Below are 13,920 nucleotides of genomic sequence, written 5' to 3' on the forward strand. Positions count from 1 at the left end.
CGCCTAATTAAAAAGGCGGTCATAAACAAAGCTTCCTGAACAATGGTTTATTTTATTCCCGGAACGCATCGTGTGTCATATCGTTACAGTTCACTATAGCTGTCATTAATTTTATTTTCTTCGCTTAAAGCTTTTATTGGAATTACTTTGGTTATTAGTTAGTTCTTAATGTAACGGACGGCAGTGGCGGCCATCTCTCTTATCTCGCCGCATAAACCTGCGCATGTTATTCAAATTGCCTCATTTATTATGATAGCTTCCTCATGTAAATTGTGCTGACTGCTCGCCCTTGCGCAGTCCTCATTAGACTAATGAAAACCTTCAAACGAAAAAACGAAACAAGCTGCCAAATAAAAGGTTCCGGGGTTATTATGAAAATTACAACTGTGCGAGGAGCTCTCTTCATTAATTCATGCTCAGCAAATTGCTAACTAATTTGGTTGCACTCCTCTGCATTAATAGGTTACTTTATGAAAAAAAAACATAGATAAATAAATATTTTTTTCTTTTTCCCCAGTGCAAGACCCCCAGAAGAGGGCTGAATTCTAATAAAGTCTGGAGACATATCAGGAATTGACAAATGTGGGTGTGGAAATGGGTGTGAGGTTCACCTGGTTGCAATAATGGAATTTTTGGGGGGATTTTATGGATGTTATGTTCTTTGTTTGCTGACTAAATCAAAATTAAACTGAATTAACCTTGACACTATTTCATATTTACAAAATAAAACCAAGAATCTTACTAGTACTATAATTTGTCTATACATAATGATGTTTTTTCCAACTCAATTGCTCACTAAAGCTTAATATTGTTATACAAAATACTGAAGTAGAATATTTAACATCTTTCAATTGTCGCTCATTAAAATTTGTATAAAAAAAGTCAATTGTTTGCTGACTAAATCGAAATTAAACTGAATTAAACTCGACGCCAGCTCCTATTTACAAAATAAAAACAAGAATCTTACTAGTACTATAATTTTCTATACATAATGTTTTTTCCAATTCAATTGCTCACTAAAGCTTAATACTATTATACAAAATACTGCAGTAGAATATTTAATGCTTTTCAATTGTGATCACTGATTAACATTTGTAAAAACTTGTCAAAAGTATGGACATTTTGTCATAGTTAAGTAAAGTCAGTCATCATTATTATAAATATAGGAGTTTTGGGAAGTGCCGAAAATGTGCGTCACCTATACACAATATATTAATTACTACATTTTAAGGTTCAAAACCTGCACACACCCATTCCACATAGACTTTTGGTGACCCATAAATTGTGTTCATGATCCTGCTAATTATTCCGACACGCTGCTTCCGATTCTGCGAGTGAAGGGCTAATAGTTCTTTCCATGTCAGACTATCCAAGAGGGAGCCAAAGGGATCCCAGTGATGATTTCCACAGTGGTTCTCATATCATTATCACTTGGCCCCACCCAGAGCACAACTTCACAACCTATGCTGCTCTTTTTATACCAATAGAGAATACTACAAATCTATTACTGGCTTACTTCTTAACACTTAGAGATCATTTTTTTCCAATTAAAACTATTCAATCTTGAATAATACCCAGTGTTCAAGCAGGGGAAATCTTCTAATATTACAAAAGTAGTTTTGTTTTGTCACTAAAAGTTTCATGTTGGGAAATTTAAAAGTTTACAGTTCACTCCACTACATCTCACAATATTACAAGTTAAATACTGTAATATTTCAATGAATGACTTAATTCATCATATTGGCAGAGTGGTTAACATGCCAATGTAAAGAAATGTGACTCGTTTAAATGCAGTATTTTGGAATATTTGTACTATTTGTACTCTGACAATATTTATAGATTTTTCAGTAATAAATTCACATGATCCAGGCTTTCATCATCCTTCTCCAAAGTAGTATTTTTGGGGACAATTTTATTTTAATTCGTTATACTCAAAAAACAAACCTTATACTCTAAAGTAATTGTAAAAAAAAGACTAATTGAGGAATGATAAAGTACACGAGTAACCTAAAAGTATACACACATGAATCCAATCCAATTCTTGTCAAAGAAACTACTTTGCTCTATTTAATGTTTTCATAATGACATGGGGATTAATCCCTTTTTTCCCCCATCTCACCTATCACTTTTTAGATAATTTTTCAGATTAATTTTCTGACCTTTCCTTTTTAATTTAACAAGCTCTGTTATCGGACAACTTTTTGACCTTTTATACCTTTCAGTCCAGCAATTAGCTTGAGGCGGTACCTGCTTATATTGTATTTCCTTCAATAGTGGCCACTACTCTAATGGACAATTTCTTATTCAGCGCAGTCCGTGGCTCCGCCAAATTAAAAGAAAAAAAAGGAACTTACATAGACAGTTATTAACGAACTTTTGGCGCTATTTAAAAGATGGAGGAAAAACCAAAACAGCAGCATTTAGTAATTTAAGTTGTGAAGAGAGTATTGTAAATTGTAGACATTTTTCCTGCGCAGCATTAACGATGAACTTAAGTACGTGAATGTATTTTTAATGATGCCCAATAGACATTGATGTTATTGCACTACAGTGTTGTATACATCTATCTTCTAAAGAGCTTATGCCACTTATTGTTTCCATTTTACATACATTGCAATAGGCCGACCATTATTTTCCCTTTAACGCAGTCTAATGTAAACTATAGAATAGATAAGTTTAAGTTTTGGAACATAATAGTAAGGGGAAATTTAAAGAAGTTATTTGCAGTGTTTTTTGAGTAATAAGAATGACTTGAAGTTATATTGGGCTTGTTTGAAAGAATATAACATGATTAAAATACTTTTTTTCCATTCAAGTAGATCTAGCTAGCATTTTATTGCATAAAATGTGTTTTTTGGGGACTTACTTACTCCTCTGACCCACTTACAATTTCCTATATCATCTCATCGCATGATAAAGTCAACGAGTCTCGACTACAGTCCATTATTGATTCGCCCTCTGCAGGTATGCAGAGCAAAACTGTTATAAACGTCATTTATATTGCAAAGTTTAAATAGTTTTGGATCTGAGTTAGCCTTGACAATTTTTTAAACACTATTCCATCATTTAATTTGTATGTAAAAACCTGTGATGGTGGGTGTTTTCATCAATCAAACCATGAAAATACGGGAAGAAAAACAAACTAACCTTTTTCCGCATGCATCCTCTTAACTTCATGGCTCATATCATGGGCAAGGTCTCCCTCTTTGGGCCCAGGCGGCATGTTGGGGGACAAGCCCAGCAGAGCTTGGTTCATGGACAAGCCATTGTGATGTGGCGCTGTGAACAAGAAGGTGGGTCACCAAATGAGAATTGAGGATGTGTTTTAAAAATGCCATTGCCAGCTATCGAGGGTACTCACGTATCCTATCCGAAGAACTTTCCGTGCGGGCCGGCGAGCTTGAAACGCTGCTGCTGCGGTGGGACGACGGGTGACTGCCAGGCCTCCGGTGGTCCTCTAAAGAAGGTGCAGGGGAGGGACTGTCTTGCATACGCTCCTGCAAACCCTGCAGTGACAACACACAGCCCTAAAATAAGTATATTCCATTAGGTTTCATTAAAAGTGATCAGAAATGTTTGACATTTTACATTGAAAAGTGCTAAATATGCAAAAATATCATGATACATAACATGCCCATGTCAAAAATGTCTATTTTTAAGGTATAAATACATGAAAAGTTACCTTTATGACAGAGGTGACCATTCTCGAAGGCAGGCTCTGACCCTGGGCGGCGGCGGCCATGTTGGCGATGGTACTGAGGTGGTTCATCTGGCTCATGGCCATGGTGACGGAAGCCGGCGGCAGACTGACGGGGATCAGCGGGTGGGGCATCATCATGAAGGGCAGTTCCAAGCCTGTGACCGAGAGGGGTTCGTTGGTTACTTAACGATCCGTATCGTGACGGACGATATTCACGAGGGTGAGACGCTTCCCCGGAACTGGCAGAAATAGATTCCCCCGGCGCTGTTAATTCTGCCATTTTCCCCTTCCTTGTGAAACAACCCTTAAAAAGTCCAATAACCCTTTAGATGAAGCAATTAAATAATTCTCCATGTTAACATAATAGACATCAATGTTTTACTAGGCGTTAATAATAGAGCCCAAATGCAATAATGATAAAGAAAAACGGAATGAAAACTATCCACACAGTAGTTCGTAAGTTTACATAACCATAAAAAGGAATCAATTATTTGAAGATGAATAAAAAATATGAGAATATTATGGAAATCGGCTCAATATAGAATTAGAAAAAGGGCAGCAAAAACAAAGGGAATCTTGAAAGGCGCCGTTACGAGTTTCGCACGCTAATGACAAAACGTGGCCGAGGTTAATTATATCCGCCTATCAGTCGGTATAATGAAGGCGTTTCACTCTCTTTCAAATATACGTACCAGCTCACATTATTCCACTTCGGCATCAGACGTATCTTTTAAATTATTCAATTGCAGTCCGCCGACGAAGAACTAATTGGGGGAAATTGAAGACGTTTAAACAGCGAAGAGAGCGGAATAATCACGATACCGCGGGGGGCTTCGTAGTTAGCATTACACCGAGCTTCTTTCATGAAAAATGGCGCAATTTTTGGAAGGTCAAAGTTAGCCATCTACATGCCGACCGTCCCTCCCCTGCTAAGCTCGACAGGGACTTTAAACAGCTTCAGATCAAACAGACCTGGGAACAGTTTGGTCTCGTTCCTACGACTTTCCCTTTATAGACAACCTCACAGACATTGGGATACTGATTGAGCTTTTTTTTATGTTGTTGATTTTCTTTTCTCTCACTTGGCAAACCAGTTCAAGGTGATGGAGTAAAAAAAGTGATCCATGAAAAAAAAAACTGACAATCCATCAGTCATTAAAGAACAGATCTGCATGGCGACAACTCAAAAGAGAAGGACATGGGTTTTGGAAATGAAAGGGTTCCTTTTTTTCCCATTGATTTCCATGAGAAAGATGTCTTCCCGAAAAACGGCGTAAAGGATTAAAGGCGGCACCTTGTATCAACGCTCGGAGTGAATCAATTACTTCTTGGCGGGTAGAGCTCAATTAAAACAAAAAAAACAAAAACCCAGGGTGTGATTGTTGGGGGTGCTTAATGTAGGACAACGTAGAGAGGAGGCTTGGCAATCCATCAGCCATTCAAGGCTCCTTTAGAGCCTCTCAGGTGGGATGCATTACACCCAAGGCCAATTGTGTCCTCTCTTTCCAAAAAATATGGAGAACTCACTGCCTGCCACTTGTCCTTGAAGCAGAAGACTATATCTCTGTTCAGGGTATTAGATAGAGTCGCTTTCAGGGTCTACATAGCACCTTTCATTCCCCCCTTTGCCCTAAAGTGGATGCCTTTGCCTATTCAAGAGGGGAAGCGGGAGAATGCACCCCCGGTTAACAAGAGCTGGCCGACTTCATTTGGTTTGAGAGCGAGAAAATCTAAAAAAGAGAGACTGTTGTTGTGTAAGTGGAGTATTTAACAAAACCTGATTTAATGAGAAACAACTAGAGAAGCGGTTTTGATGTTTGTGGGGTATTGCGTTTTTTAACCTGGAAGTTTTAAAGTGATGAAGAGGCAAATTCTGGCTAAACAAAGTGTTTGGAGTCATTTACCGGAAGTGAGCCTGAGGGAGATGGAAAGGTGAGTATGCCGGTGTGCCGTCATTAAAACTACAAATCACTTAATACCGACGTAAACAGCTCAGCTAGAATGTTCAAGCCTGGCTAAGCAAAGATGGGAATCAGAGGACAAATAGAGTTTTAGAAAAAGGGCCTGGGTTATAACGCTTAAAGGAGTATTGCGAGGGATCAAGAGAAAAACCCATAAGCAATGCAACGTAAAAAAATGACAAAATAAATGGTCTGCGGACCGCATGTTTGACATAACCGCTTTAAACATTTGTGCAAGCAGATGTCCCCTGACAAAAATTAAACTAGATCTTACTTGGCACTTGATTATCTCTTCAACAGAATGATTTATTGTTTGTAGAGCCGAGGAAGCACAAAGAGAGAAGCTGGAGATTACATTTACAGCCAAAGCTCCATCTCGTTTTCCCCAAGAATAAAAAGGCAAGGAAAAAAAGGTTTCCCGACAAACAATAACGTCAACTGTAATTGATCAGAGGTCGCCAGTTGAGCCCACCGGTAACGGTACACTATTTAAGCGACAATCCGCCCCGGACGCTTTTCAGATGCTGGCTAATGAAGCTGTCTGTCTAAAGGCTATTTACCTTCTCTTAACTGGACGGACGGAGATGTACTGTAAGAGACAGCGCCAGAAAAGATCTGTGAAATAGGACCTGCACACGCCTGAGGAATGTCTAATTGGTTGGCGCTGCCTGAGCTCAGGATCTGGCGCTAATTAAATGCCTTGTTTAGAGCCTATCTATCTTTGTTTGGTGCGTCGGAACAATGAATCCTAGACAAACATTCCTGGTGGTTCTCCTTTGAGTTTGATTTCAATTGGATGAGACAAAAGGGCCAATGTGTTTGACCACTCAGCCTTTTGTTTTGTTTTCCTGTTGGCTAAACTTCTTCTATCTCTACGATCCCGTCAACTAGACCCATATGCCGGCTAAATGAATTAACTGGCTGCTCGAAGCAGGCTTCAATCAGAGGGAAGGTTCAGTTAAGTGTGGAAATGTTGGATTACTTTGTAAAGATGGTGCTTATTTTTTGTTGTAATGTACGTTATAATTGGTAAAGGTGGAAGGGTTTGTTGGTGTTTCAGTGTTCTGTTAAATGATAGACAGCCAATCATATTTAGGGACAATTTAGAGCATATGTGTCAAAGTGGTGGCCTGGGGGCCAAATCTGGCCCGCCACATCATTTTGTGTGGCCCGGGAAAGTCAACCATGTGTGCCGACTTTCTGTTTAAGGATCAAATTAAAATGAATAGTATAGATTTATATTAAATTTCTTGATTTTTTTCCCTTTTAAATCAATAATTGTCATTTTTAAATATTTTTTTCTGTTTTATACTTCAAAACTGAACCAAAATAACATTTTAGAGTACTGTTATACCCCCTATTAATTAGACAAGGTATATTTCGGACCATAGTTTGTAGTTTGTAATAAAGGTGTACAGTCTTATTGAAAAATATTTGGTTAAATGGGACTATTTTGCAGTCCGTCACAAGGCACATATTGGAACATAATCAACAGGAGGGAAATAAACCCAAATACCCAAGTTCAATCTCCCTCAAAATTAAGTTTATGACATTACAAAAAAAAAATACTGCTTAACTACTATGCACCCGTGTTTAAATTAACTTTTCCTGGAAATAATAAGGCACTGCACCCAAGTTTCAAGCTGATGCTAAGAGAATTTCCCAGAAGCCCATTTACACTCCCTCTTAAAGAGCGTAAACAAGGCAGTTCTCATTTAAGCCAGCGTATAAAATACCCCCATGTCGCAACAAAGGTGAGGTATGGACAACCTTTGTTGTGGTCATATCAAACATTTGCAGGGCCCCCAAGAGGAAATGAACAGTGAGACATTTGGCGGTCTTTAACACTAATCAGCTCTTCATCTTTATTAGAACGGTCTCAAAACTAAAAAAACAGCGAAACCTTCATTTTTTTGGGAAGCCTGGCGGATACGACATCAAACGTAGGACAACCTCTATAAATGTGTTTTGTTGTCTGGAGTTTCGCTACCACTTGGATTACTCGCGTGAGCACAGATGGCGGGTCGAGTCCAGGCAGGCGAGTCCTGCTTCTCATTAAAGTGGGAGGAAGGTATCCGTCTTTGATGTAGCCACCCACAGCCCACAGTGTCATTGAACGCACTGCGCAAGAAAACCTTTTGTGTTGACGCACTTAATGTTGATCATAAAGCAAACATGTTGTCTTTGTTATATTCTCACACACACACACACACACACGAGGGAACGGATGCCGCCAAGACGAGGTATAAACACAAAAGCGTGGATAATAACATACTATAGGTACACGCAGAGACATCCCCACATGAAACACATGCAAACAATATGCTTTACATTCCACAGGCCCTTTGGAACCAAATCCAAAGCCGGGGTGCGTCAACAATTGATATTTCCTGTTAAAATGGCAAAAAAATGCGTTACAGCTTTATGCCAGGTTCACAGAGAACAACTCAATAGTTGTTTTTTTTCTTATTGTGCCCTGAAATTGGCTATGAGTCAATTCACAGGGTTACATAGTTGGTTGGATTCGCTCCAGCACCCCCCATGAACTTTGTGGGACAGAAAATGAATGAGAGGTTTGTCATTTAATAGTTAGGACAAAAAGAATTTGGCTACGAGTTTGTTTTTCATTGAAAATCAACCTGATACAAGACCAAAATGCATTAATTTAAGAATTAGTCTCATTAATATTAAATGAGTCCAATCACATTCAAAATAATACATTAAAAAAACTTAATTTTCAAACTAAAAAGTACAATGAAATAATACGAATCTTCCGTAGTTTACTACTGCAGTTTTACTAAATACGCAATTTGTATTAAAACTACAAAATAAGTTTTGCATATTCCACTTTGGCTAAATTATTGTGCTACATTTATTAAATCTGAAAATCCTCTCTAGCCATTCCAAAATATGATTTTTGACATTTGACCACTCTGCCAACAACCATTAATTTGCAGAAGAAAACATTATTTGTTCACATATAAGCCACTAGTGTTCATTATAGAATGTACTACACAAAAAATATTTAGTCAACTCCTTACTTTAGCGATTAAAATCAATTCAAAATCAAGCATTCTTAAGCACGCATTCGAGGATGTTAGCACGAGCCTTGATAAGAAAGCAAACATCTCGGCTTTGACGAGCTATAGAATAATTGCTTTTCTCCGTAAGGCACTGAAGTGTAACATGTGGTTGAAATTATCAGCCAGACAGAGGTGTTTGTCCTTTAAGTGTATCGGGCTAACTTTTATGGGATCATTTAAAATCCCGGCTCTCTAATGGCGTGCATTCTTTAAAGGGGAATGGAAAGATCCATCATCCATGTGACAGAAGGGGGGGAAAGAAAAAGTTCTTCCTATCTTTGAGTAGGAAATGCAAAACACGTTCCAGAGTCAGCTGCCAATTTCAGCCATTCGTCTTTCTTTTTGTTGGAAATGTTAACCCATATTTATTGACAGATTTTATTCTAGGGTAAAATATTAATCTGGGTTTAGAGGTCGATTTTTTTGAGTTTAGAATATGGATTTTTAAAAGTTTTTTTTGGACAAAACTTGGCTATGGATTTTGCAGTTTTCATTTAGAAGATCTGGATTAGATTGTCATTATTGCTATGATTGATTAAATAAAGAGCCTTCATTTTTTTAGGTATTTTTTATGTGATGTCTAAATTTCTTCTTCACTAGGCAAGATGGATGTTATTAAAACAATTTTTTTTATATTTTTTTAAGTAGATTAAACAACAATAATTATATTTTTCAACAGTAACTATAACTAGTTTCCTTTGACTTTCCATTTATGTTGGCCCGCACAAGAAGCTTAAATACAGCTACATTGCAATTCTCAGTTTAAAGCTGGATGGAGTTACTCTTCTGTTAAATTAAAATATGTATATTTCCCAATATCTTTTCAATTTTCTAGTTTCTTATCCACTCCCATTGACAGTCATTAAAACATTCATTTTCCGTGTCCCCACAAGTGCCTTTCTTGACCCTAACCCATCCAAATATTGCTCAAACCCACTTTTTTTGCTAAAACAAGCATCCACCAAACCCCCATTCCACTCCTCCAGTTGTCTTCACGATCTTTTTACCACAAATGTTAACGAACAGCGCTCTATAATCAAGCCATATGCTTGCACGTGGCAAATCTCATTACAGTAAATGACCTTTAACAGGCAACGCCAACACCCCGACGCTTGATAATGGGAGACAATGGTTTTTTTCCCCGCTTAGCGTCTTCACACCCGGACGGACAACCAAAAGAGGGACGAAGAGCTCCTATAATTCGGACCAGACTTTTCTATTTGCGTCACGTCACCGCCGATAAATTGGGGAAAGAGAACCGACGATAAGCGACAATGGGGCGGCGGACATGGGGGGTGCAGAGTGTACGCCGATATTAGCGGCAGCTGTTACTGCAATATATTCAAGGCCAATCAATAAAGCTCCGGCAGACGGTGACACCCAAGCAGACAGTAGAATCATTTTCATCTGATACTTAGCGAAGGCTCCCCCCTTTTAAAAAGATTGCTTCAGTCAATGACAAGTCGTTGTCATTTGACTAAGGCTCCCCAAATGAAATATATCGACGAGTGTTATCAATCATGGTCCACTCTGCTGTCATGTGGCGCTGGCAGGAAAATGTACGCCGAGTGCCGGATGGCGCTTAGGGTTACGCGTGGTCATCGTGGATAGCGCGTTTTTAATTACACAGATTAGCATTACGACTTGCACGCTCGGTGAATGATGTCGTCGTCTTGGCTCTGCCGGCCCGACAGGACCAAAACAAACGGCTTGTGATAAAATATACAATTGCCTCTGCATATATAGTACATATATGCACCGCTTAAGGGACACGGGGGTGCTGGAGACCATCCCAGCCAGGCAGGGAACACCTGGAATTAGTTGCCAACTAATAATAGATAGATACATATGTGCATAGATGAGCTCAGGTTTGTCATATACCATAAGTATTTTGTAATTTCATCATTGTTTATCACTTCTCTAAATCAAACTATTCTGCAAATAGCAGGTTTAAAATGTGTCTTGTTATCCAAAGACTTTCCCATTGTACCAATACACCCAATTCTCAACAGCCAATCAGGACACAGATCTAAAATGTAACCATTAAATATCCAATACAAATACAAAACCAACCCCAAAATATGACAACCATAAATTTCTGCATTTTTAACCCATATAATTCCGCAAACCGGATCTAATGACATCAACAATTCCAAAAAATATGGCTTTATAAAAAATCTAATGCCACCTTCAAGTACACACATAAACACTACATTACTGAAATCACTTTAAATACTGTAGTAGATGTACAAAGGGGCTCTTGAGCAATTTCAGGACCTGCAGTTTAAATGCCTAATCCTCTCCTACAGTTAGTTTATGAGCAAGAATAATGTATTCCAAAAACAAACCGATGGAGTTGTCAACTCCCATCAACATTAAAGCTCATTCTTCATTAATTGAATAGATTAATTTGGAGCAGAAGGATGCGGGGGCCCATTGGCGGGGTCTGTTGCGCCGTCCAAGCCTTCCCCGCCTTCCCCGCCCATCCTCACTCTTCTGTCAGCTCGAATTTAGCGGCGCAAGGGGCTGACCTTTGCGAAGTGAAGAGATCAACACAATTTGAAAAGACAATGTCACTTGCTGTAAATGTGATACACGCAATAAACGACATTCAACCTTTCGCCGCCAATTCACAGGTTTCCGGGCAATAATGTAAAAGTGTTATCGCGTGGCTCGGTAAAACATTTTATCGGGGTAAAAACGGCCAAGCATTCGGGCTGTGACATCACGGACGCCATGTTAGCGTGCTGATACGGCAATTACGCCAATTTTTACGGTAATTGTTTTGTAAGAAATACATTGAAAACACAAAATCCATCCTTAAAAATGAATGTGGATCCCAATCATTATTTCTTTCAACTGTCTCGCCTACTAAAATATCTCCGAGCAAAAGATGTCACAACCAGAATGAATTAGATCAAATGATCTCTGCCAGAATCCTAGTCAAAAAATAATACTATATTTACTGTATATATTTTCATAATTTGCTCAGGGCTAATAAAAAAATGGTCACTGGACCATAATTTAAAGAATCCTGATTTATTTATTCATTTTTTAATTTTTGCATGACACGTGGAGTCAAATCACTGCAGTCTATTTCTTCAATTGTCTTTTTTTTTAATTATATATATATGTATATATATAATTTAAAAAGCGACTCCCTTTTCTCTAGTGGCAGCCCTAGAGAAATTGCAATGAGGACATTGGACTTCATTAAAGAAATGGAATGATTATCAGGTTTATCTGTTTGAAATGTCTATTAAAATGTGTGACTTATCTATCACCTGCCTCCCACGAGCCTCGCCAGACTAATGGAGAGACGGCGAGTGCCTCAACTAGTGAGAACGAGTCTCCTACTCGTCAACCCCGTGTTCCTGTTTGGCCACCTTTTAAACGGCCTCTCCCGTACGAAATGCATAAATCAGACGCCGACACGTTCCCCCCGCCACTCGCCGAAGGGGCTCTCGTGTTAGCCGCTCGTGAAACGAATTCCATTCAGCCCGTGGCTACAATCTAGCCGCTCTCGAGAGCTTCCCCGCGACAAAAGGCTCCCACGAGAAGATGGATGAAGTTGCCCCCAGACACTCATATCAGGTCAGCCTGCGTTTTATCCCCTAATGGTTAAGGTTAAGATGGAGCGGAGATGGGGGAAGATACGGGATCTTCGCCCGGGGGCCGTCGTCGGGTCTCGTAGGAACAACGAGGAAAGCGCTCGCTCGCCGCCCGCCGCTCGCCGTCCGCGTGGTGGCCCACATTTGCCGAGCAGCCACCAGTTTTCCCGCAGAGGAAAGCAGGTTGGAGCCACTTCGGATGTGTCCTTCCACCCAGAGAGCGTTATTATTAGAAAGGACATAAACAGACTAATTAAATCGCAGCGGCGGAGGCGAAGCTGACAGCTGGCTGGGAGACGGTGACCAAACCCATCTCTGTCAAAAGCGTCTCTGCACGAGGCCTCGTCTGTGGACGGCCACCAGAACGGGACGCGTGCAAAAAATGCCATCAAATGTCAAAAACAAAAAAGAATAAAACTATTATAAATGTGTATGTACACGTATGTGTATATGTATGTATATATATGGATATGTTTGTATGTATGTGTATATGTATGTGTGTATGTGTATATGTATGTGTGTATATGTATGTGTGTATGTGTATATGTATGTGTGTATATGTATGTGTGTATATGTAAGTATATATATGTATGTGTATATGTATGTATGTTTATATGTATGTGTATATATATGTATGCATGTGTATATGTATGTATATATATGTATGTATGTGTATATGTATGTATATATGTATGTAGTTATGTAGTTATATGTATTATATATGCATGTATGTGTATATGTATGTATATATATATATATATATATATATATATATATATATATATATATATATATATATATATATATATATATATATATATATATATATATATATATATATATATATATATATATATATATATATATATATATATATATATATATATATATATATATATATATATATATATATATATATATATATATATATATATATATATATATATGTGTGTGTATTTGTATGTATATATATATGTATGTATGTGTATTTGTATGTATATATATATGTATGTATGTGTATTTGTATGTATATATATATATATATATGTATGTATGTGTATTTGTATGTATATATATATATGTATGTGTATATGTACAAACAAAAAGTCATAGAAGTTCTTCCCCCGAAAATTACACATACATTTCTTCGTAAAAAACTGACACAGTATCTCACTTAGCGTCTGAATTGAAATTGAACGGCTGTTATGATCCAAAGTGTTATCCAGCAGAGCGGTAAACATTGGGGTAATTAGCGCTGGCTTTCTACGCTGGCTCTGGGCGGCTCTGCGCCATCGCCGAGCTCAGACCCCATATCGGGAGGAGGCCCCGTTCTGCATTGATCTTGCAAAATTAGGGCTAAATGCCCCAGATTGCCGCGTCTTGATGTACCTTCTGGTCCAGCGATGGCGCACTAGGCTACGTGCTGTTCGCGGTCCCAACACAATGACTGCAACTTAAATAATTAATGATTCCACTCAAAGCGGCGTTCTATCGGCGACCGCAGACGAGACGGAGATGATGAGAAAATACGGTTTTAACAAGTCAATAATGGCGACGACAACAAG

At 38.5% G+C, this 13,920-nt stretch overlaps 1 protein-coding gene across 5 annotated transcripts in view; it reads right to left on the reverse strand.

The window, feature by feature from the left end:
- Positions 1–13,920, reverse strand: part of dachd (dachshund d) — a 100,895-nt gene that overhangs the window by 20,285 nt on the left and 66,690 nt on the right. For 3 of the 5 annotated variants that reach the window (XM_077728498.1, XM_077728494.1, XM_077728495.1), the window contains exons 4-6: positions 3,683–3,855; positions 3,362–3,527; positions 3,148–3,279 (exon numbers count right to left, since the gene is read on the reverse strand). In XM_077728498.1, the coding sequence (XP_077584624.1) occupies positions 3,148–3,279; positions 3,362–3,527; positions 3,683–3,855 (471 nt within the window). The remainder of the gene's footprint in view (positions 1–3,147; positions 3,280–3,361; positions 3,528–3,682; positions 3,856–13,920) is intronic. The other 2 variants (XM_077728499.1, XM_077728497.1) reach the window with 1 other exon arrangement.

This window comes from Stigmatopora nigra, chromosome 11 (genome assembly GCF_051989575.1).
Source record: "Stigmatopora nigra isolate UIUO_SnigA chromosome 11, RoL_Snig_1.1, whole genome shotgun sequence".
In the NCBI taxonomy this organism is placed as follows: domain Eukaryota; kingdom Metazoa; phylum Chordata; class Actinopteri; order Syngnathiformes; family Syngnathidae; genus Stigmatopora; species Stigmatopora nigra.